This window comes from Podarcis cretensis (assembly GCF_951804945.1).
Source record: "Podarcis cretensis genome assembly, chromosome: 3".
Taxonomy (NCBI): domain Eukaryota; kingdom Metazoa; phylum Chordata; class Lepidosauria; order Squamata; family Lacertidae; genus Podarcis; species Podarcis cretensis.
This window is the reverse complement of record NC_137172.1, coordinates 81,979,885-82,004,892: the sequence shown is the minus strand read 5'-3', so window position 1 is coordinate 82,004,892 and position 25,008 is coordinate 81,979,885. Positions and strand designations below refer to the sequence as shown.

Here is a 25,008-nt window from a genome sequence, read left to right as displayed (position 1 = left end):
ACATTACCGTATTTCCCTCAGTAGCTTTAGATCTAAGAGACATAGCTTGGTTGGCTCAGAATTAAAACTTGAGCCAAAAAACCTCTGATATAGAGGCCTACAACTTACGCAGGGGTTACATTCCAGGGATCGTCCCCAACACCAAAATCACACAGTCAATAGTGGGTGAGACTGACAATGTCATTTTCCCAGAGCCCCGCCCCCTTTTAATTTTTTTAAGTTTTCCCACATGCTTAAACCTGAATGCACACAAGTTAAAGGTACACAAGTTGTGGGCTTAATGTCTGCCAGAGTAAGTGGCTGGGAATTGCCACCTCAAGTTAGAAGCTGAATGTTAATCTCTAGTTCGTTATAAAAACCAATACTGCTAATAATCTACTTTGAGTATTTTATTAAATAGAAGCACAAGTTTGTGAATTATGCTCAAGTTAAGTGCAAGATAGTGAATATTTGTTGTAATAAAGGTCTGTGTCTTATGCAGCACAACAATGTCTCTCAGCCAGTGAATGTATTAGCCACCTTGTCCTTCCAGAACTACGACTACATTCCATTTAATTTAACTGTATCCGCATAAGCAATTGCAGCCATAACATTTCAGATACAGCAGACAAAGAGTTTTGCATGTTTTATTTGGAAAATTCAAAATGGGACTTTCTACCCAGTAAGCATCTTCAGGATTGCAGTCTCAGGCAGAAAGCTTAGGAATCCCTTACTTAGGAAGGACTTACTTCTGAGTAATTATATAGAGGATCAATCGGTAAGAGTCCATTCTATGGCTTTTTTATAAGGGACACTAAGAAAATCTGTTCAACAAAGCCACATAAGCATGTATTGGAAAGGCGATTTGTGTCAGTTTGTTGCAAGAGGAGAAGAAAGTATTTATTACGTGGCACAACTGATTTTGCACAGTTTCGAACAAAAGCTTGGTTCAGAGAAAGCGATGCAATTGTCCTGAGATCAACCGAGAAAAAGGCCAGAGCGGGGTTTGACGGGGAAGCCACCAGCGCCGAGGAGAGAGCTGCTGTCCGGAAACCAGCTTCCTTCGTTTCAGCGCCGGGCACCAAGCGAGCCCGGCGAGGCCTATTTGCAGAGCCCCTCGAGTTTCTCCAGCGCCCCCTTCATGTCCCGGATGCGCCGGGCCAAGGCGGGCACCGGCTGCATGGCCTTGTCCAGCTCCTCGCAGCGCGCCATCAGGGTGTACATGGAGCGGATGCTGGTGTCCACCGCCTCGCCCAGGCTCTCCACGCCGTCGCGGTATGTCTGGATGCAGCCCACGCTGAGCGCCGTCAGGGCCTGCAGGGCGCCGTGCACGCTGCGCAGCAGCTCGTCCACCTGCGCCGCCGCCTGCACGGCCAGAGCCGCCAGGTCCTGCAGCGCCGCCGGGTCCACGGCGGGGATGAGGCAGCCCGAGCCCGGCGGGGCGCTGCGCCGCATCTGCTGCTCGAAGTCGCGGGCCACGAAGTGCGTGAGGCGCCCGTCCCAGCGCACGGGGCCCTCGCGCTCCAGGCCGCCCGGCGGCTCTTCCGACAGGCTACCCGCGCCGCCGCCCCGCGGGGAAACTCCCGCCGCCGCCGCCGCCTCAGCCATTGCCCGGCGCTCTACTCGGAACTGCCGGAGGTATCAACCGCCCCCTCTCTCAGAAAGGAGGCGGGCCTTGGCCTCCATACGCGCTTCGGATTAGCCGGGGCGCAGGCGGGGGAGGCGTGGCTCACGCGCTTTGTCGCGCTTGATTGGCGGCTTCCGCCTCGCAGCGCAACCCTGCGCTTGTTTACTCAGAAGTGAATCCCACTGACTTCAATGGGGCTTACTCTCCAGTGAAGAGTAGATGGTCTGCGCTCCTAAGAGGGCTGGCAGTGGGGAGGTGAAGCATCCTCTCCTCATTTCGCTCATCGCTAAGCGAGAAGCCGAGGAAGCAACGGCTCGTTCTAGAAAGGGGGCGTGACCTCCTGCACAGTATTTGTGTCCGTCTTCACTGGGGAAAGTAGGGAGGCCCTCACAGGACATGCTCGGGGCTGATTGGGCGACGGCGACGGAAAGGCGGGCTCCCATACAAGCTTTCCGTTCTGATAGGCAGGCGGCGGGAAGGGGGTGTGGCCTTCTCGAGTAACAACAGTGGGGCGTTGTGGAGGCTTCTCTTCACTCCCCCGCCATGTTCTCCTAGCAGCGGAGCTGATCGCCTAACCAGCGCAGCTACTTCAAATCCCGAGCGGACGCTCCGCACTCGCACCCCTTGCGCCCCAGCTCTTTTTTCCCCTTGCCCACCAACTCAACTTTTTTTTTTTTTTTTTAACCACCTCCGCGCTGCTGCGCGAAATCCTACTCCTTTCGACCATGGTGACTACTACGGCGCCTCCACCGTTTCTAGCCCGGATCTCGGCCGGCACCGAGGACCCCCGGCGGTTCCCTGCATCCCTGTTCCAGCGCCTCATGCGGGCAGACTGCAGCGGGGAAAGCCACCAGCCCAACTGCTGCCCGGTGGGACCAGGAGGCAGCGCGCGACCGGCGCTGAAGAGAGTGCGGCGGCGAAGAGCCAAGATACGGTCCGCTCCCTCCGGCCTCCTGCAGAGCCGCTACCAGCACTACCAGCAACATCGTGCCGGCTTGACGCGAAGGAACACCGCGCAGGGGACGTGTAACCCCTACGAAGTCCCTGTCCCCTCCTCAGAGCCAGGGCTAGAAACGGTTCCGAGCGCAGAACCGCCGGCACCTTCGCCGAGAACAGCCCCCGTCAGTATAAGTAAACCCCTCAGGAAAGAGGTAAATAATATTTAGCGCGGCTGGTGGGGGGCGGGGCGATGGGGGCTACTGCTGGTAGGCGAAAAAAAGAAGCCAGCCGCTTCTCTCAGCTCGAGAGGGACGCGCCTGCGCAGTTTGCGTTTGACGGTTGCGGGGGGGGGGGAGTGAGGAAGTTTCCGTTACGTCTGTTGTCTTTAGTGGGAGAGGGCGAAGTGAGATTCCTCCGGGGCTGATAGGTTGAAGGAATCCACCAATCGGTTTGGCGGCTGCGCCCCAGCAACAGCCCGATTTAGCCCGTTGTCCGTGGCTATTGACGGGGGAGGGGGAGAGAGACGTGACGCCGCCGCCGTGCCCAATGGACGAAGGGAAAGGGGCTGGGGCGGGGTTTGTATTCTCAGTGAACGGGGTTGGGGGAGGAGCAGGAGCCGCGTTCGCCTGGATAGCCTACGCTGTGTGCGTAGCCGTACTGGGCGAGGAGCCAGTGTTGACGTCAAGTTGACTGGTAGTTCTTCCTGCATAACCAAGATTGAGAGGGTTTAAAAAAAAATCTTCCCGTCTTCTTTAGATTTAGAGAACTTACCTAATCGGGATAGTTTTTCATTTTGTGGGAGAACTTTGAAGTATAGTTATGGGATCAAAGAGTCACTTTTTCGGGAGCAAATTCCCCCAAATCCCTTTGAATTTAAGCAGCATTGCTCCATATTAACGGAGCTCAAAACTTTTTTAAAAAAATGCTGCTGATTGTCTGTTGTTTACTGTATTTTGTCTGTTGTTTACTGAAATTTTAATTATACAGCCCCATAGAGAATAGTACAATTCTGTGTACAATCCTGTGCATACTTAACTCCTGGTGCCTTCAATTGGAATCACTCCCTAGTTAGATTGCCTCCAGATTATCCATAGTTTGTGGAAGGGATTCGAGCACATACCATAAATTTAGGTTTGCACAATTAAACCGGTTAATTGGATCTGTCACATTGGTGCAACACATCCACAAGCTGATTTTTGTGTTTGCGATATAGCAGTAGGGAAATGCACTGAAAAGTGTACATGATTAATGGGAAGATGTACAACCACTGCACAAGCAAGTCAGTATGATTTCAGAACAGTGCTCATCGTAATTTCTCAGCAGACAGATCAGAATGAATGCTAAGTAAACGGGGCATCTGGAAGAATTGCATGTTCGTTGCATCTGCATGTTTCTACGTCTGGTATTTCGACATCACAGAATCATTTAACAAAATAAAGAGTGAATGTGAAGGACAACTAACTTTGAAACAATAACTGTGAATGTAGTTAAATATATTTATGAAATTATCTTTTATCTTTGCAGTTGTTCAGAAACAGGATGGGAAAGTCCGAGAAGGTTACCATTCCTTACAGTCAACCTATTCACAGCATACACCTTTGTGACCAATCAAAGATTAACAGACCAAGGAACAAATGTAATATACCACTAAACAAGATTCCACCTTCAAAAAAAAGTGAAAATAACTTTTGGCAACAATCCATGTCACCTGAACTCATTAAAAAGCAGGAGAAAAAGCCTCTGAAAAATGCAGAAAATGTGAAATCAAAGAAACCTGTTTTTCTGACTGAAGCTAACCAAAAAGAAAACTATGCTGGGGCAAAGTTTAGTGACCCTCCTTCACCCAGTGTCCTTCCAAAGCCTCCCAGTCATTGGGTAGGAAGCCCTGTTGAATATTCTGACCAAAACAGGAAGATGATGGCAGTCCATCTAAAAACTCTCTTAAAAGTTCAAGCGTAGCTTATGGGTATTTACAGAGAGCATACCAGGAATTTGAAACCTGCCTTGTTGCAACATGAAGTGCGAAAGACTGTCAAATCTTAAATTCGCAAACTTTTACTCTATTTTTTATGGTTGTGTAAATAGTGTATATCATGTAATGTGTATATTCATATTTTGAAGTACATTTTAGTTTTGTTATGAAAGGATGAATTTTACACTGCCCACGTGGTAAGTGGTTTTTGTATATAATAACGGACACCTTCTAATGTGTGCTTGACACATGGAAAGACCTGACAAGGTTTGCACAAGGTGCTGAGATTCTGAAAGAAGAACTCATCTCAATGTTCAGATGGAAATGTGAAAACATTGCTAATGCACTACTGAAAAGTTTCACAATTTGGCACAATGCTTCATTGGATAAGAAGCGCTCATAAAATCATGAGCTTGAAAAAGTATATGGAGTTCAATTTCTCATTGGAAATATAAATTTTTGATTAGATTAATTAGCCCAGAAACTTAGCTCTGTTGATTCTCTTGATAGAGAATAGCAGAGCAAACTGCCAGAAATAATTGGCTATTTAAAAAAAAGAACTTAAATAAAACAATTTGGCCTCCCCTTACTTGGTTGTCATTCTTTTGAGTTGCTCTATCTAAACAGTAATGCTGCAGCATGAACTAAATGTTGCTGTGCTTTGTCAGTGGTAGGACATACTTTTTTTTTTATTCTAGCTTAAGATCTTCCTTACACCCTGGTCTTGCAATTACTTAAGCACCAACACAAAGTTCTCCACAATCCTTCCCAGTGATACTTGCATTTGCCTTGGAAAATATAGGAAACATAAGCAGGCAACTCTAAAATTTCATAACCGTTTTAAGAAGTCTTCTGCAGACTACTATGAAGTATTCATTGCTGAGATTCCATATTGCTAGGTGTATACAAGTACATTAAAGAACTATAAAGAAGCAAAACACAAAATGCTACTCGCAACCCTGAAGCAAACAAATCTGCCCACTGATTTCAGTAGGAAGTGGACTGCAGTACCCAAGAATGGAGGTAGAACAGTGGCTTTTGTTAAATATGTGCAAAGAATGGGGCATTACTTACTGTGACTCAGGATTAGCCCATTTTGGGGGGTATGACATAAGCTCTATTCCAAATGAAATACTGTCACCAGAAAGGAAACATTTGAAATTAAGCCATCTTTGGTCCTTGTACAAAAGACAATTAGAATATTTTCAAAAGTTAATTCATTTAATTTATTAAATGCCCCAAATAAAGCTTTTGTGGCATATTTCAATCATAGCAAAGCATACTTCACTTTACCCTGTGGCATTCCGACCTTCAGCAATAATGTATCACAGTGCAAAGTTTCCCTTCACAGTAAGAGCATAGCTATAATATATTAACACTAGAAACAGTGCCACCTTGTATTTATTTAGTTTGTACCTTGGTTCATCTGTAAAATCACTGTCTTCCAGGTCTTCAGGTGAGAACTGTGTTCTCACCTGTGGATACAGCAGTCAGGGGTTTTTATTACAGTTGGGTGATATCCAATTTAGCCATGCTCAGTGTGGACCTATTTAAATCAATTGGCAAGTACATTAATTTCAATGGGGCTAATCTGAGTATGAGTAACACTGGACAGTGCCCATCAATTATATTTACTTTCTCATAAATATTACAGGTTGCATCCAACTGTGTTACTCAGGCAATGATAAGGCTTCCATCAGCAGAATGGGAAGAGAAGCAATTTTCAGCGATTCCCACTCCCTGCCAAAGCCTACTTTCTACCTTAAATCTCTGGAAGTCTCCCAGCCCTCTGGGATATAAGATGGTTGCAGAAGGGGAATACACCAAAAATTGCTTTCCTCGTTCTGCTGATGGAAGCCTTTATCAGCTGAGATAAAGCTGAGATCATATCACCATATGATACAGCCCTGTACATTTGTATTGGAGACCAAGATAGTATTTACATTTCCTTGATACTGTGTTATATTAGTTAATTATAGTTCCAAGGAATGCCTAAGCTAAGGAAACAAGTGAAATCACAGTAAAACGCCTGTTCAGAGAAAAACAGCTCACACATCTTCCAGTATCTTAAGTTGTCCAAAGTAGTATCCAGTACTGAAAAGGAACCCATGATAGACTGCAACATTAATACCATACTACACAACCAGCTGTCTGCTCAAGATAAATCTTGAAGGTTGCCAAAATCTGCTGTTCTGGGGAATGTTAATGTACACACCAAGAGGCTGGTTCTTTTGGCCTGTCTCTTCTATGATATCTAAGGGCTTATGACGAACGCATGTTGTACATACTCCAGACAATGTTTTTCATCAAGTTCAGATACAGTTCTAATTGGGAATGTTGTAGGGACAGTGCTTTTTATGGTCATGGTTGTCTTCTCAAAGTACAAATCCCCAATCTCCTGGCTTTTAGGCTGGATTATCTTCAGAGTCTCCAACCAGATTCCAGAGCTCTCTAATGGTGGGGTTTTCCCCACTGATCTTCGTACCAAAGAAGAAATTACAGTTTACCACAGCCCCTTCTACTAAACATTGGGTGCTTCCATGTTACAGTCCCTTAGCACTACTGAGGCACTGCTTTTCCACAATGGCATTCCCACAAGGCACTTAAATATATAGCTTCATTCCCCACATTAAAAACCTAACAATGCCTGTCGCTTAGGCAAGAGCTCATGTTTCTTTACAAAATATGTTTTACTTCAGCCTTCAATTGTTCCTTATTTAGTAGCTTCCTTTTTGCCCAACCCCCCCCCCACACCCCGTGCTTAAAAAAACAAAACAACACTAGTTCTTGTCAATCTACATTGGGCTAGTACTGTGGATACATAAGAAAAACACGCACACTAAACATGCATTGCCAGAAACGGTCTAAAAAAAGCGCACTGGAATGCTGCTGGCTGACGACTTTTGAATTCTTTGTAAAAACAACAAAAGATGTTGAATCCAGACATTCCAGTGTCGAAGGCAGCAGCTTGCAGCAGTGTGGAGACAAATCATTTTATAGAGCTGAATTTGCACGGGAAGAAAGATCTCCAAGAGGAGTTGCTGCCATTTCAGGAGCAGCTTATTGCCTCCTAGGCTTCTTGTCTACTGTATCCTATCTCCACATTATTCTTTTTCCAGTTGGCATACAGCAAATATTCTATTGCATTTCTAACTGTATGCCCTTCTCTGCTTGCTTGCCGTTCCTAGCGTGTCTTCAAAACAAAAAGGAATGTACCGGTAAATAAGAGGGAGACATGTTCACAGTAAGTCTGCTGAGATGTACAAAAAGTTTGGAGCACCCTCTAGTGGATTTTTGTTGCCTTTGCCAGCTATATTGTACTACAATAAGATTCAGATCAAAAGACTTTGTTTTGGCAGACATCTCTTAGCTTTAATAAATAGGGATCAGCAACAATCTCTTTTAAATTCAGCTTTATTCAAAACAATTATGCAGGCAAAATTCCAAGTCTCAGAACAATCTTTAAACAAGAACAACTGCAAAGGATAAGATTAGCATTCTGTTCTATGTCCCAGTTAAACTGCATACCGTAACAATCAATTTCAATCCATGCTTCTGCGAAGTGATTTGACTTGCATGAATTAATCACATAGGGCATGACAAGTTAAAAGAGCAGACACTGAACCATATGCTCCAGTACATAATTTTTAGGTTGTAATTTTTTTAAGGTTAAAAATTGTCTCTTCTTTGTCTTAACAGGGTATATACCATGTTTACTCAAAAGTGTGTTTTGTTCACCAAAGAAAAGGTAAGATAAAAGTTTGCTGCATATTATGCATGTTTTTACAGGGGTAAATTCTATTTTGTTCAGTGTATCTTAATCCTAAAAAAAAAAGGTAAAGGATCCCTGACAGTTAAGGCCAGTCGCGAATGACTCTGGGGTTGCGGTGCTCATCTCACTTTACTGGCTGAGGGAGCCAGCGTTTGTCCACAGACAGTTTTTCTGGGTCATGTGGCCAGCATGACTAAGCCACTTCTGGTGAACCAGAGCAATGCACGGAAACACGGTTTACCTTCCCACGGGAGCAGTACCTATTTATCTACTTGCACTTTGACGTGCTTTCAAACTACTAGGTTGGCAGGAGCTGGGACAGAACAATGGGAGCTCACCCCGTCGCGGGGATTCGAACTGCCGACCTTTTGATCAGCAAGCCCTAGGCTCTGTGGTTTAGACCACAGCACCACCCGCGTCCCTTAACACAAACGTATACCAGAACCATTGTAATTAGGATTTTAGGACTGGCATAGAAAACTAGATCCAGAGGCGTCCTGACTTCTGCAAGCAGGATTTCTTTCTGACTTAGCTGAAGATCCTTATGCAAGGGAACTGAAATCTAGAATATTCTTTCATTTACACAGTCTTGCACAATCTCCTGTAGAAAGTCAGTCTTCCACTAGCTCATTCACAACTGTTAATGGAATGGCATCAGTGCAATAATTTCTTCCACAAGTGTGTCTCTGGATCCAGTCCATAGAGAAGTAAATGATAGAGCAGAGTGCCCCCTGGATCTGATGCCAGAATCCCTTTGGGGGAGGGTGTCTATATACTGTATATATAGATTGGGCCAGTGCATGGCTCAGAGCCATTCCCGGGAAATTAAAGCGGAAGTGGAAGATGCTTTGCCTGGCACTTTTCTTATCCTTGTTGGACTGGTCAATGCAAAGCTACATTAGCTCTCAACAGATTTTATAAGCAGCTTTGACATATATCTAAACTGAAAAACCATGATGGTAAATTATTTTTGTTTGAAAAACATATATCCCATCTTTTTTATTTAAAAAATGTATTGCTCTTATTCAAAGTCCCAGAGATTAATGTAAATAAAAATGCTGGACAGAAAGTTCACTTACGAGCTGTTGGTAAATACCGGACCATTTTCCTGGTATCTTCTATGCAGAATTGGTAAATGGGGAAGAAAAAACACCTGAAGGTGGCCAGCATAAGAGAAAAAAATTGAGAAAAAGAATGGTACTTACAGTTCAAACTGGATACAAAAACAAGAAAGGTATGAAATCATTTATGCTAGCACTGAAAGCTATGAAAATAAGTAGCATGTAAGATCCAATGGGCAAAACATCTTATGAAGAACATTCAGAACTATCAAAAATTTCCATTTTCTGCCATACAACATAAGATCTGAGAGGTGTTGGGATTACTAGCCATCCATCTCATTAAGAACATTCAGAACATTTTCATTTTCTTCTTGTACAACGTAAGTCATTTGAGAGAGTTTATAAGCCATCCATAGGCTCGTAAAACTAGCTGAGGTATTTCAGTGGGCAGCCCTTGTGGTACGTAATGGGAAGGGATGGCAGAGGGCACTTATGGGCACACCTCCCATCAAGAAATGAGATGCAGCACGAGACTTCTACAAGGGACCACCCTTTTCCAAAAGCAACACACAGCTGTCCCTTGAAATTCACAAAAAGGTATGAAAGCAACAGGTATCTTCTCAGAGGAATATGTGCAAGATTCTGTTCAGCTGCCATAGGTATCGATAGCACAATCCTCCATTAATTTCTCTCTTTAAAGCTTTCTGAGCTAGTAGCCATCAGTAGGGGCATAGTGTTCATGGCTCAGTGGTAGAAAAAGTATTTTGCATGCAAAAGCTTCCAGGTTCCATCTCTAGGCTGAAGAATCTTGGAGAACAGACCTAGGAAGACTTCCTCCAGGACTTTGGAAACTTGGTGACATACGGACTGAACTAGATTGTCCAATGGGCACCCTAGCTTAAGGAAGCTTGACTTGTTCATTTGTAATACATCTTCTGTTATCTAATTCAGTAAGTTATAGACATTTACATGTCTTGTTTTATTTCTTTTCCAGGTTTAGGATGATTCTTTTGAGTGAGGTAGGAAAGCCAGAATTTCATAATATTCCAAATGTCAGCATGTAATGGATGTAGATAGTCGTACCTTGCATCCTGAATGCCTTGGTACTTGTCCATTTTGGCTCCCCAAAATGCTGCAAACCCGGAAGTGAGTGTTCCAGTGTGTGAACACTCTTTGGAACCCGAACAACTGACAGGGCTTCCGCAGTTTCTGATTGGCTGCAAGAGCTTCCTGCAGCCAATTGCAATCTGTACCTTGGTTTCCAAACGTTTTGGAAGTTGAATGGACTTCTGGAACAGATTCCGTTCGACTTCTGAGGTACCACTGTAATGGCATTAAGATGATTATATACACCCTGGGGAGGTCATTTCGGTGCTGAACAGGTATTTGCTGTTCAATCTCTTTCAAAAAGTTCTTAACGCTGGACTTACCATTTTGCTACTGTATACTTGTGAGCTTAACTTTCTACCAAGACTAGAAACTTTCTACAAAAACTAGTTTTTGCTCATTAATAACTTATCTACAAACTTTACAGGACAAGCTGTACCTGCAACAGAAGGTTGCTGGGTAGAGTACTCCTGTTCAGGTTCTTGCCAGTTAGCAATGTACTCTTCCTTCCATCCCTTCTCTCCTAGTTTTCCATTCTTCCCCTTGTTGGATATTCTGTGTGTAAGAGAATAATTTGTTCCAGAAACAGAAAAGTTTCAAGCAGCAGCAGCAGAAGGCTGAGATTGTTTTGTCTATGTAAGGACACGCACAGGAAGAACTGATAACAATGGTTCTGTGAAACTTCTTTTAACTTGTTCAGTCTCTTGCTTGCGACTTGTGGTGAGAGCAGTGAGTCTTGGACTCTTGTTGAACTCTAAGCATGCCTTGACCACAACAGTGGTAAACGTCTGTATATATTTGTTACCAGTATGCTTTTATGCCTGTCAAGTAAACCTCTGCACTTGACTGAATCTTTATGACGTCCATGAGCACTTATTGCCTACTGTGTGTACCTTCAAACCTGAAGATGCTTCCAAGGAAGGAGCTGCGTTGAGATGTAACGGCCAAGTATAGATACACACACAGCAAAAGTGATGCTGGACCCAATCCTTCTAAATCACCCATCAGAGGTTGATGGATTGATCCAACACCTCTCACACATTCTATGGTCACTAACTGTGCTCAGTCCTCACTGTATGGTTTTTTGAGGGGTCCTCCCTTTGTCTCCCACCCAAATCTTATTTAATACACCCACAAATCTTAGCATTTCCCAGACTATGTTGCTATTTCCCTCTTGTTTCTTGTAATTCTTTTTTTTAATGTTCTGAACAATAAAAGATCTACATATGTAGTAAACTGAAAACAGAGAAAGCTACACTTAATCTTTCTTCTGCGTGTTCTGACCACTGCATGCAAGGATGAAAGTGTGCATTTTTACAAAAAATGGGGGAAAGCAAATAAATAAATCCACTCTACAGTCTGAACTGCAACAGTAGCCCAGCATCTTACTCTCTTATTCCCTATGTGCAGATCTACAATAAAACTGGGATCTCATGTCTTCTCAGTGGTGTGACATGCCTGGGATCATACAGGAGGAGAAGTCCATGCTGCAACTCTTTCCCACAATAGCCTCAACCCTCAAACATTGTGCTAATGTCGCAGGGGGCATTATTGCCAGATGAGCCCTCCTGTATGGTTCTGAACTTCTCATCCAACCTGGCACTGTGAGGAACAGCAGTGTGGAAGCAGGTTCCTGCAGTGTGGAACAAAACTAAGAACCCAATCCTAGATAAATTGTGTTGCTTTGGGCAAGTCACTCTTCCCCTATGCGAAACACTCTGCTATGCTGGTGTGCACAGTACTTATGAAGTATGTGTGTGTATGTTTTTATTTGTTTGAAAAAGGGAATGACAAGGAACTTCATGTGTTTTATTGAAAATAATATCTTAAGTTATGAAATAACAATAATGCTATTTCCAACACAAAATTGTATAATTGCTCATGAAGTGAAATGTGGTTTTACTGCCACCACAGTTACTTAATACAATGTTTGTACCATGTAACAGACATCACAGCTAGTACTATACACTTAAACACAAATTATAGGTTCCCAAACATTACTACACAATGCAAATGTAAGATATTATAAAATACAAAATATTTTCAGAATACCTTCTCTTACTTGGGTTAGACAAGCCAATAATTATTTTATACTCAATAGTTCAATAGTTTCAGGGGCTCAGAACTTTAAAATGTTTGAAGAAGGTGTCTTCTACATTAATCTCATAACACAATGACAGTTTGAAAATATATAATGTAGCAAGATTCTTACACTACAAATATTACTGTTTTAAGGGTTTCACAAAAATGTTTTGACTACACATGAAAAGCATGTGCTTAACAACTTATATTACAGTATTACAAAATGACTTTATATAACCAATTATCACTTTTTAAATTTCCATTACGTATTATTAGACTGCTTTCTACTAAACATTGGTCACAATCCAGTGACTGACAATGTGATAATCATCCACTTTGCAAATGCTGAGAGACCACTGTACAGGATCAAAGGCTGTATCTTACACATACAGCAGAATGTTTTCATAGAGTGAACTGTACTAATTCTGGTTTGTAAATAAATCACATTTTGAATGTTCCCTTATGTTAAACACTCCCTACCAATAGAAGGTAAGTACAACAGGGAGTAGATTGTAGCCAAACTATTTGCCTGATATGACTTTCTATTTTCATTGCCTTTGGGAATTATAAAAGCAGGGAGAGCATTCAAAAGTGGTATTGCCCATATGAAGCAGTACAATCTAATCCAGCCCTTTACTTATACCTCATTCTGCTGCGTATTCAGACCAGACTGAAATGCATCCCATCCCAACACACTGCCAAATCTGCATGCACAGCCTGTACGTTACTGAAGGAAAGGAAAGACTATCTGGGTACTCCTTCCCCCTCTTGCCTATCATCTATTTGGCAAGAAAATTGAGTTCCAAAAGCTTGAATGTGCTTGCAGATCTATAGATTGGGATTTTGATAGAAGTTAATTAAGATCAGTTAGCACTTCTCTTTCAACATGGAGCCCCAAATGGAAATAAATTGCTAGGCTTTTAAATATAAATTATATTTGAAAAAACATAAACTCGGAAGGATGTGAGATTCCAACTACCCTATGTTATACAAAATTTCCCATACTAGCCTGCTAATGTACTTCTCTAATCTGAAACAATTAGACCACCTGAATTTGAAATGGCATTTCAAACTCAACACACACATTATAATGCCTCCCTCAGCACCCCCACCCTCAACAAAAGACCCTAATTACCCAAAGAACATACAAGAACAGCAGACTCAGATTTGAACTGGTTATTCTTGGTATGACAATAAAGCAGGCAGAGAAATAATGCCAAAGAAAACAGCAAAATGAAGTATAACAACCTGTAGCTGCATCTAATTCATGTCACGTTAAAACGAATAGCAAAAGGCTACTTGTTGAGCAGCTCTGCCCTTTTCCAGGTGTAGATATGCAGAACAAGCCTTGCTTGCACTACAATATCTACAAAAGCACTATGTGAGAGCCAAGGAGGGCATGGCTGAATGGCTCTGCCTCTATCCCCACATTAAACAGGAGGAAACCTCTCATACAGCTTCTATCCAGCACAATGTTAAACTGACATTAGGTTCTGCCAACTGAAAGAACATGGAGCAAAGGGCAATTACAATTCTGATAAGGAAAGCTGATTGGTCTTTCAGCAGCTGAAGTTACATCACTGCCAGGACTAACGACAGCTTGCATGGATGCAGGGAGCTTAACTTGGGCACAGGATCGCCTACTATTGGGTTCCAAGTACAGGGAAATAGAATCTAGACTAGGTAAATGTTTCTTTAAAAATAAAAAATAAAATCTTAAAAGGAGTTCTGCACACTGAAGCAGGGACTGAAAGGGCACATAGCAAGACCTCTCATTTATCAGTTACCTTACATATCATATAAGCTTTGGACAATTTCTGTTCTCCTTATTTTGTGCTCATAAAAAACGGTGTTAAAGAAATAGAGGCATTAATCTTCTTCAGATACTGACTGGTTGCTGTTTCTCTGATAGAAGCTCCTAGAGTGTGAGCGAGAACTGGAATTAGTATGTTTCCGAGGGGATTTCGACAGGGATCTGGTAGCTGAGCCGGAACGTTTTGGATGTGATCGTGACTTTGTTCTCGAACCGGAACGTCTTCGATGGGAACTGGATGGTGACTTTTCAACGTATTTGGAACTTCTGTGGGGTGACTTGGATCGTGACCTTCCCCTAGAACTAGAATTTCTCTGCGGGGTGATGGATCGTCTGGGCGAGCTGGAATGCCTTGGAAGAGATTTTGAGCGAGACTTAGATTGGCTGTAAGAATGTCGTCTACGCCTTGACCTGAAAATCATCCAAAGCTCCATTAGAAGCGATATTTGATCTTCCCCTACTTTTTAAGGAACATTGTAACCCAAACAGTTTGCTTAATTTGTTTGAGGTACTGTTTGTTTGTTTTTGTAACGGTATTGTATGCCAAAAGTACCCCAAAACTTTAAAAGGAAAATTTAAAGAGTAGTTTTGAGGATTCCCGTGGTTTATGCTTCTATTCTATTCTATTTTTTTCAGACTGGAATAACAAGCTATTAAAAATTATCTATGCATTGTTACTATCTCAGACAAAATCTACTTTGTCTCAAAACTTTATTTTTTCAAACCTGGTGCAACAAGAATGAGCTCACTAGGAGTCAGTCAGCAAGATGATTTTAATACTTACATTTTAATCCAACATTTCAAATGTAGTGCCAGAATTTTGAAGCTATACTACCTCACTGCCTGCCTGCCTGCCTGAGAATAGCCAGCCACACAGCACAATTCTATGCATTTCTACTCAGCTGTAAGCCCCACTGCATTCAATGGGATTTATTACCAGATAAACAAGTACAGTATTACCTGTACAGTATTAGTGTTCAAATTATTTACAAAGGAGCCAGGATGACTGAACCTTTGCAGGACCAGCTCAAGTTTACCTTATCCTCACTGGTTACCATCACTGTTGTTCACAAATATTCTCCTGGAACATAATACACACAATCATTAGTATGCAATTGAATTTTTGTCTCATGATCCTCAGACTTACTCTTTAAAACTATCAGAATGTCTCCTGCTCCAGCCCCATGAAGAACTTCTGCTACGTGTCCTCCTTCGGCTACGGCTTCTTGACCTTCTATAGTCCATTGGAGAACACTGGCGGCGCTCCTTCGATTTCATCTGACCTGGTGCTAGAATTTAAAGCAGAACTGGAAGATCGCAAGAAAACTGCAGCTTCTTACATACTGAGCACGCATGCAATTTTAAAAACTAGAGTTTATAAGCTTGTGCCTGTTTTATTTTTCAATCTTAAGAGATATGAAAGGCAACTATCTTAAAGAAATGCTTTGCAGAATAAGTAAGTGACAAGGTGGTGTTCACTTACTTTTGCGATCACCTTGTGCAAACTGTATTTCAATTTGCCGGCCACATACCCACTTTCTATTGAGGTTATAAAGAGCATCTTCTGCATCACGAACATCTTCAAACATGACTGTCTGTTAAGGACGCTTTAAACATGCACAAAGCAAAAAATTGTATCATGTAACATAGACCAAATTACTCCAGATACTTTAAAAAGCAAGTTATTTTGATATGCCACTTAAGCTGAGAGCTGCTTCATACTTTATATTGCCACTCAAATACAGCAGAACTCCAGCAGTGTGTTTGGTTGTATATATATATATGTATGGAAGGAAGACACACAACCACAAGCACGCTGGGAAACTAGGATTAGCCACAACTCCCCGTCCAGGGTACAATGCATATTTCAAAACAGTGTTGACTCCAGAGAATGGCAAGCTCAGGCATCTGTCAGAGCCCACTGCCCTAGTCATGTTGTCATCCCCGCTTTGTTTTGCAAGCCCCATCTTTCTCAAGGGAACCCAGTAGGTGTCAAGGCCCACAAAATTCTGCAAGATGTGCATCTTTCTTTCACACTTTGTATGTGTGTCACAGCAAGTACCAGTCAGTATACCTGGATTGCCACAAAAAGTATGAGGCAGCTCAATGACATGCAGAAACAAGGTAATAATAAATGCCTTTAAAGTATAGGTGCCCTTATTCAGAAACTCATGTGTACACTGAAATGCACATGAAATTCCCACACACAGTGGTTTCCCCTCCATTTCAATGTCATGTCTGTGGGCACACAGAGTTGTTTCTCTACAGAACTGAATGGCAAAGGAATGAATGGTAGGAAGGGACTCGCTGTGTATTTTGGAGTCCCTACATCATTAATGCATAACTAAACTAAAGCAAAAATATTTAAGGTGTGCACCTTATTTGAAGGCCCTTAAACTCGACGCACTAATAGGAAATATTACCTAGATGTGGAAAATAATATTATCTAGATGTGTACTCCTAACCATATCTACTGAGGAAGTCCTACTGAAGTCAATGTGGCTTACTCTCAGGTAAGCAGCCTCAGTTCATTACTTCTGTTCTGATTTACTGCAGACATTGTTCATATCTATAAACAGCTGACTTGTTTTTCCTCCTCCTTTACTCCCAATATTTAAAACAAATAGCTGTAAATGCCACAAAAATATGTCACCAGATCATCTAAATTACTGATATGTTTCAGTATTCCAATGAAATCTATTCTGTTAGGAAAATGACTCATGGAAAAGCGAACAAATATTTGCATACAGTTCTCTTGTACCAATTTAAGGAAGCAATATTTTAAACTAAAACAGTTATAAACAAACAAATTCTTGACTGCAACGTAAGAGCTTGAGCGATAAGATACAAAAGGAAACTTTGGCAGTTACCTCCATGTCACTTGATCTTGACCTTTACTCTTTAGGGCTTGCTAGATGGACTTGACAAGGGCCGGAGAACCAACCAAATCAGACTTGGCTTTGACTTTGGAACTTGAGCAAATGTCGGAAAGCCGAAGCCTTAACTTGGTGTTGTGGCTTTGTCTTTTCCTTGAAAAAGGACTTCCCCTCTTCCAGTTTTCTTTTTATCTTTTTCCACCCTCCCTCTTTATTCCTTGAAGCTTGAACTTTAAGGTGTCTTTTGGCTTGCCTGCTTGGACTCTATCTAACCAGGTTCATTCAAACTTTGGGGTGCTTGCCAGCCACTGTGGACTGCTTTACATTTTCTGAGACAAAGAAATAAATACATTAAGTTAGGACGCAATAACAACAATGCACCTCAATAAAAAATACAGTGACATAAAGGATATTGTATATAAGCAAATCCTCTTGGGCGTCTTGTGTAGAAGTCAAGCGGAATGTATACGTCTACTACAGGGCCATACCGACCAAATTCACGACGCAAATCCTCAGGCCTGAAGTGTTTTAGAAATAAGGCAAAAAGAATGAGTGTTTCTTTATCATTGTACCTGCTTTAGCAATACCTAGCTGCAGCAGACTCATCTTGTGTATTAAGACTATTAAAGACACACTTTCAATAATTCTATCAGTATTGGGAATCATAGCCATAAATTTTGAACATATATAATTATTGAAACTAAAACGAGCTAGGAACTTATTAGTATGTTTAGAGTTCACTTAAATGTATTTTTCCTGGTATTGGATCATTCACATTGTGATTACTCTAATAGCGATTTGCAGAAATGGGGCAGACACAAAAATGAATGCCAACAATCCTGCAACTGAAAATTCTCCAAAGGCACAATTCTCTTTCTGGAACCCCTGCTTTTTTTGTCAGACTACAATATCGCTCAGGAGATCAAACACCAGTTGAAGCACACTGTACTGAAGCACACTGTACTGAGATAAACAGGTCAACAACTTGATTGAATATAATGCCACTATTTTTTCAGCATGGGACTGGGGCACCAGAAAATGAGTTTTCAGTTTAAAACAAATATACTAAAGATTCAGACATGGGGGGAAAATCATGAAAGAGCACACAGAATGGAGAAGATGAATTCAGATATATTTTCCCTCACATAAGACAAACATCCTCACATAGGCAGAAGTATCAGGAGAAACAAAAGAAATAACTTTACACAATGAATAATATTATGCTGAATTCATTGCCACTAGATATGGTGAGGATTACACAAACCCACAGAGAAAAGCATGCACAAATTTGCTCCTTTCTGTGAAATGAATAACTGGGAAGTAGGGGTGTCACTCCATACATATCAAAAGACTCCACACAAGTCAGTAATTATTGGGCACTTGTTAGAATGGATAACATCAGGTTGTACAATATAATACCTAGCTTTTTAATTATATGCCTTATTCATTGGCTGGTCTTTCAATCATAGGGGGAAAGGATAATTATTTACAATTATTTGCATATTGGGTTCTCATGCGGGAAAGAGTCTTCCACGCCCTACAAAGGAACTAAAGAAACCCTACTATGCTTGGAGAACAGGGTAAATATTTTTTGCTAGCAGACAGATATCAATTTTGCATATGAGGGAAACAATAGTGCTGCTTTTTTGGTTTTTAGATAATGCATTGCTGTGTGATGCTGGTCTGATATTAGAAGAGGCCTTCCTAATGTGAGAAAAAAGGAGGAATACCTTTTTAATATGCTGCTTGCCATTTCTATTTATAAGTACATATATTAAAGATAATGTCATGTTTTAATATTGCTGCCCAGTTAATTGGGGCACTTTTATTCAATTAAAGAGTTACGAAAGTGATTCATCTAACTAATTAATGGTTTAAATGCTGCAGTCCTAGCTGTATTCTGCTATCTGAATAAACTTTCCCTACAAAGTGCTCCCTACTGAAGAGAGGAATCTCATAGCTGAAAATGGGAAGACTTTTTAGCAAATATTTTTTTTTAAACCCACAAAACTACTGAAGCCTGTCCAAGACAAAACAAAAAAATGTAGAAGGCAAGCAAATGCAATGGAGGAGAGGGCTCCATAACTTTAATAGCTAGCTGCAACTATCAAAATTCACTGCCCTGCTTCATTTACATCTTGTCACCTTATGTGGCGTTCCATTTAATTTCATTATTGGGGTCGCAAAGTGGCAGGGAGGAATTGACTGAAAACATGCTTTTAAGTACTCAGATAAAAATAGCTAGACAGGATACATACATACATACAGTTCAGTTGGTTAGAGCATGGTGCTGTTAATGCCAAGGTTTCAGGTTTGATCCCTGTATGGCAGTGGTTCCCAATTAGAGGTCTGGAGAACGCACCCAGGGGTCCGTGGCCCCATCCCTTGCCTCCCCCTCAATTAATTTTTTTGTTATTTTTGCATTGTAATAACAAAAAAATTATGATCTGTTTGTTTTTTAGTATACCTAAAATCCTTTGCTTATTTGGGGCCACCCCACATTTTGTTCAAAAAATTGTTTTGCAGAGGTAACTACCATAGAGTTATCAAAATTTTCAAAAGTAGGGGGTCTGTGGCTTGGCTTTTGAAAAATAGGGTGTCCTGAGTAATTAGCTAATTGGGAACCACTGCTGTATGGGACAGCTGCATATTCCTACATTGCAGGGGCTTGGACTAGACACTAGAGGATCCTCAGGCTCCCTTACAACTATCTTTCTATGATCTATGATCATTTTATTTGTATGCCACCTGTCCATAGTTAAAAAACCATTCTTAAGGTGGCTTCCAACATGAATAAATTTACATAATTACTAATACAGTGGTGCCCCGCAAGGCGAACGCCTCGCAAGACGGAAAACCCGCTAGACGAAAGGGTTTTCCGTTTTGGAGGCGCTTCGCAAAACGAATTTCCCTATGGGCTTGCTTCGCAAGACGAAATGTCTTGCGAGTTCCTGCGGGTTTTTTCCCCTTTCCCCCCCTTTTCCTAAGCCGCTAAGCCGCTTATCAGCTGATCCGCTGATAAGCCGCTTATCAGCTGATCCACTAAAAGCCGCTAAACCGCTAATAGCGCTAATCCGCTAAGCTGTCAATGGGCTTGCTTCGCAAGACGAAAAAACCGCTATACGAAGAGCCTCACGGGATGGATTAATTTTGTCTTGCGAGGCACCACTGTATAACAAAAGATGACAAAGACCTGGATAAATGGGTAACGCTTATGATGCAAAAGTTCTGGGCTAAATGTCTAGTTGAACATATCTCAGGCAACAGTGGTAGCAAAGGTCTCATACTACTGTGGTCCCTGACAGATAGAATAGACAGTACAGTCATACCTCGGGTTACAGACGCTTCAGGTTGAGCTTTTTTGGGTTACGGACCCGCCGAAACCCAGAAGTACCGGAATGGGTTACTTCCAGGTTTCGGGGGTCACGCATGCGCAGGAGCGATAAATTGCGTATAAGCACCGAATTGCAACCTACGCAGACGCGCCACTGTGGGTTGAGAACCTGCATCCCGCACGGATCACGTTCACGACCCGAGCGTCCACTGTACTGGCCTAGGTGGAACATAGTCTGTGGCAAACTTTCAAGCCACGTAACTATAACCCACAGGGTGCCTGTAGGACCACATCGCTTGTTGGCACCTTTCTGTCTGACAATGGAGTGCCCTTCTGGGGGTGAAATCAATGTGCTGCATTGGCAGCACCCAAGTGACCTCTCTGGGGCACAACCCTGGGCAGTGTGTATGGAGGTCCATGTCATCTCCTAGCAAATGCCTAGGAACCAATTCCTCCTCCTCCACGCCCACAGATTAGCCAGAAAGCGACACCCTGTACCCAAGCGGTGGGCGGGGGGGGGGGGGGAGAGAGGGAGAGATACTGCTATAAATATCATTGCACTGCTTTTCCCAGGACAGGTTGCCCTCTGGGAACGAGATCAATTTTCATTTTCTTCCATAACAAGGAGGGTGTTTCAAAAAACAACCCGGGGCCTGCTGCCCTTTATACCCCGCCTTTCCGGCAAGTGGGACCGACGGCGGATAACAATGGAAACAATTTTAATTTAAAAAAAGAAAAAAGTCGATAGGAAAATGTAGCGGGTGGCTACAGTTTTACTTGGCCCATAGAGCCACGCTGTGCACATCTTCGCGCACACCTTTCTGAGGAGCAGCCCGCCCCGAGAAGAAAGCGCCCCTTCTACCTTCCAGGGACCCACACCCAGCCCCTTATCTGCCTGTTTCTCCGCTGGGCCTCAGCCATTTTACACACAAAAAACCACGTTTCCCCCCAAAAGGGGAAGCGGAAAGGCCTTGTTCTCTCTCCCCCCCCCCCCCGCAGAGGCCCAGCATCCTCGCAGGAGGCCTCCGCCCCGGGCAGGTCCCCGTCGCCCGCCCCTCGGTGCGCTCAGGCCGCCTCCCTCGTCGCCTCTGCTTACCGGGTGGCGTCGGCCACGTTCCTGACGAAGAGCGAGGTGTTGGGAGGCCGCGTGTAGCGGGACATGGCGCCGGGGGGCCCGGGGACTCTCCTCCCCACCGAGACGGGGGCTGGGCAGGGCGAGGCGCTCTCCGCGCTCAGCCGCCGGAGAGCCTGAGATGGAGGCGGCGGAAGGGGAAGGGGCCGGAGGTAGGAGCTGCAACGGCGGCAGCCGGCAGAGACCAGAAGGGGCGGGAACAATGGAGGAGGGGAGGAAGAAGAAGCAGCAGCAGCAGCAGCGAGCGCTCTCCCCGCGGGTTGCTCGACCAGGGACCACAGCGGAGGCCGCTCGCTGGGCTCGCCGAGGGAAGGGCGCCGCCGCCGCGGGAAGGTTTGCCGCCTTCAGCAGGCCCCAAGTTCACTCCCTGCTTTCAAGGGGTGTCAGGTAGCGGGATCATGGACCGCTCCTCCTTTCTCGCCTTTTTTTTTTTTTCCTTTTGGAGAAAGGCGAGGGCTGCTGAGGCGCTCCAGTTCCGCTGCCTGGAAATGTAGAACTGCACACAATCGACGCGCTTACGCTTCCAGGAAAGGCAGCTGAGCTGAGAGAAGTGACCGGTCTCACATTTCAATAACCCACAGAAGGAGCTAGTGCAATAATTCTATCGTTTGGAGAAATGGGCTCAAGAGCTGAAGAGTCTCTGCCTCAGCTTTATTTATGTCCACACTCAAGCTAGGGCTTTGTAGGGGAATCGAGATGCGGCTCAGGTGCCAAGATGGGAGCATCTGGAGCATCAGTAATGCATGGGAGATAAGTTACGGCTTTGCTTCTGGTTTTGAACCATGTATCAGAGCAGAGGCATGGGAAACTGTCAATAACACAAGTGTTAAGAAAGACATATGCTTCTGAGTTGCTGGGAACTGCAGGAGGGGAGGGTGCTCTGGCGCTTAGGTCCGGCTTGCAAGGCTTCCCACAGGCAGGACTATTCTTACGTTCTTAAATGCCACTGCATTGTAATATTAATGCCAAGCCATCTTTAATACCTTTCCATCATTTGGGGCTATCTGAGATATAGAACATTATATTCGCCATAATAGCTTCCATTAATTCATATCTCATAAATAGGATGGAGCAGGTTAGCCAATGATGAAGTGGCAGCAGTAGAAGTTGTAGAAATAGCCTGCTTGCCCTTTAATGACACCCCTCATAAACCCAAGGTGGCCACTTCACTCTGATTCATAGTCTTATTTATTTATTGCCCACCCCTTCACCCTAAGGTCCCAGGGCCATGGTAGAGATGGCCCAGATTGTGGAAGGACCTGATTTAAAGCACATACAAACATCATGCCAACTGTGCATTGTTGGCCTCAACTGCTTTAGCCTGTTTATTATTATTATTGCCAGCAGGAAAACCACAAGGCTTAATGGAAATTTATTTATCCGTTGCATTTTTATACCACATTCTGCCAAGGCACTCAAGGTGACTTCCAACCTTAACCTTCAAAAAAAGGGTATAAAATATAGAATACTATCAGGCCAACAAGTCCCTTCAGGAGCTGATAGCATCAGCTGTCTGGTCTGGGTTTCTGCCTTCCCTCAGGGCATACAAGTCTTTAGGTAGCTCTAGGAAAGGAGTGCCTGGCGTGCTCTGGTCCATGGGGTCACGAAGAGTCGGACACGACTAAACGACTAAACAACAACAACAAGGAAAGGAGTGGCAGACAGGAGTGCCTGGCGTGCTCTGGTCCATGGGGTCACAAAGAGTCAGACACGACTAAACAACAACAAGGAAAGGAGTGGCAGACAGGAGTGCCTGGCGTGCTCTGGTCCATGGGGTCACGAAGAGTCAGACACGACTAAACAACCACAACAAGGAAAGGAGTGGAAGACAGGAGTGCCTGGCGTGCTCTGGTCCATGGGGTCACGAAGAGTCGGACACGACTAAACAACAAGGAAAGGAGTGGAAGGAAGGAGTGCCTGGCGTGCTCTAGCCCATGGGGTCACGAAGAGTCGGACACGACTAAACGACTAAACAACAACAAGGAAAGGAGTGGCAGACAGGAGTGCCTGGCGTGCTCTGGTCCATGGGGTCATGAAGAGTTGGACATAACTAAACAACAACAAAGGAAAGGAGGGCCTGCTCCAACAGTGCCCTCAGCATCTTGCCCACTGATGGTTCCTTTAGGAGCCAATTATTACAGACTTCCTGGCCTGGGGTTCTCTTCTGCCTTCCCTTAGGCACATTAAGTAGTCCCAGAGAAGGGAAGAAAGGCTTAAATGCCTGCTAGCTTTGAATACAAACAGGAAGGAGAAGTCAGATTTAAATATAATTTTCATCAAATCTGGCAATGGGATGGAGAAGCCAGAGAGACTGTGAACTGCACAGCAACATATCCTTCAGTGTTGACCTCACTGAATAATGGAGGGGAAGCACGTTTTCATGTCTATTCTAGTTGTATATAATCATAGGGAGGACCTGGTTTTTCTTGTTGAGACATGGGATAGGGACACCCAGCCCACTCCCACGTATGTTTATTCAGAAGTCAGTCCCACTGTGTTTAGTAGAACTTATTCTCAAGTAAATGTGGATATGATTGCAGCTTTAGTGAGTGAGGTTTTACTGCTTTAATAATTATCATAAAAATTGTATTTATAACATAAATGTTGCATAGTGGTTAGAATGTTAGGTGAGGACTGGGGAGATCCAGGCTCAAATCATTGCTCAGCCATGAACTGTAGCCTTATTCCTTCAGAACCTCACAGGGTGACCTTTTGCCAGTCATTCTGCTCTCTCAGCCTCACAGGGTTGTGGTGAAGTAAAATGGAGTTAGGGGGGAGAACTGTGTATGACATGTTGAGCTCCTTGGATGAAAGGAGGGGGATAATTTTAATAATTAATAGATGCAATTTAGGTATGCTAAATGTTTGTTTTCTTTTAAATTATTTTATATGTCTTGGCTCCGCCTTAATTAAATATATATATAATTTTTTTAATCATTGCTGAAACTTGCATGCATCCCTGTATTCTGCTGTTCTTTTCATCTTTCCATTAATCCTAACTAGGCAGGTTATTCAGCTGTTAGTGCACAAAATTCAGGGTAAACAATGCAGTGCTTAACTTAATCCTTTCTCTCCTTTTCATACGGCTTTTATACCATAAATTTTGATTAATGTATAGTCACTGTTCAACCTCTGAAGCAAACAGCTCAGTTTTTATCACGTTTACTTGGATTTGAGACCCATTATAATTATTTCTCTAATGCACTTAAATTTATCAACATTTCAAACAGAACAAATATTCCAGCACTCTCTCTTATTAAAATAATGTGATACACGTGTTGCGGTTGTTAAAAATAGTAAGCCAGCTATCAGAA

At 43.2% G+C, this 25,008-nt stretch overlaps 2 protein-coding genes and 1 pseudogene across 4 annotated transcripts; 1 reads left to right on the top strand and 2 right to left on the bottom strand.

Moving 5' to 3' along the window:
• Window positions 1–374: 374 nt before the first annotated feature.
• On the bottom strand, window positions 375–1,720 carry LOC307213162 (BLOC-1-related complex subunit 6 pseudogene; annotated as a pseudogene). Its single transcript has one exon. The product of its transcript is annotated as a BLOC-1-related complex subunit 6 pseudogene (transcript).
• Window positions 1,721–2,136: 416 nt separating this feature from the next.
• PNRC1 (proline rich nuclear receptor coactivator 1) lies at window positions 2,137–5,106 on the top strand. Its single transcript, XM_079970890.1, has 2 exons — window positions 2,137–2,757; window positions 4,070–5,106. Exons 1-2 carry the CDS (start codon window positions 2,332–2,334, stop codon window positions 4,502–4,504), a joined length of 861 nt encoding a protein of 286 aa, XP_079827016.1. The 5' UTR covers window positions 2,137–2,331; the 3' UTR covers window positions 4,505–5,106.
• A 7,146-nt stretch (window positions 5,107–12,252) lies between these two features.
• On the bottom strand, window positions 12,253–22,968 carry SRSF12 (serine and arginine rich splicing factor 12). 2 transcript variants are annotated; one of them, XM_079970710.1, is made up of 5 exons: window positions 21,659–22,968; window positions 17,642–17,746; window positions 15,836–15,939; window positions 15,500–15,641; window positions 12,253–14,763 (listed from the first exon to the last, which is right to left on the bottom strand). In XM_079970710.1, the coding sequence occupies exons 1-5, from the start codon at window positions 21,721–21,723 to the stop codon at window positions 14,409–14,411; spliced, it is 771 nt and encodes a 256-aa protein (XP_079826836.1). In that variant the 5' UTR covers window positions 21,724–22,968; the 3' UTR covers window positions 12,253–14,408. The 2 variants fall into 2 exon arrangements, with proteins under 2 accessions (XP_079826836.1, XP_079826837.1); XM_079970711.1 differs by having other exon boundaries at window positions 12,253–14,703; window positions 21,659–22,207.
• Between the last annotated feature and the right edge of the window lie 2,040 nt (window positions 22,969–25,008).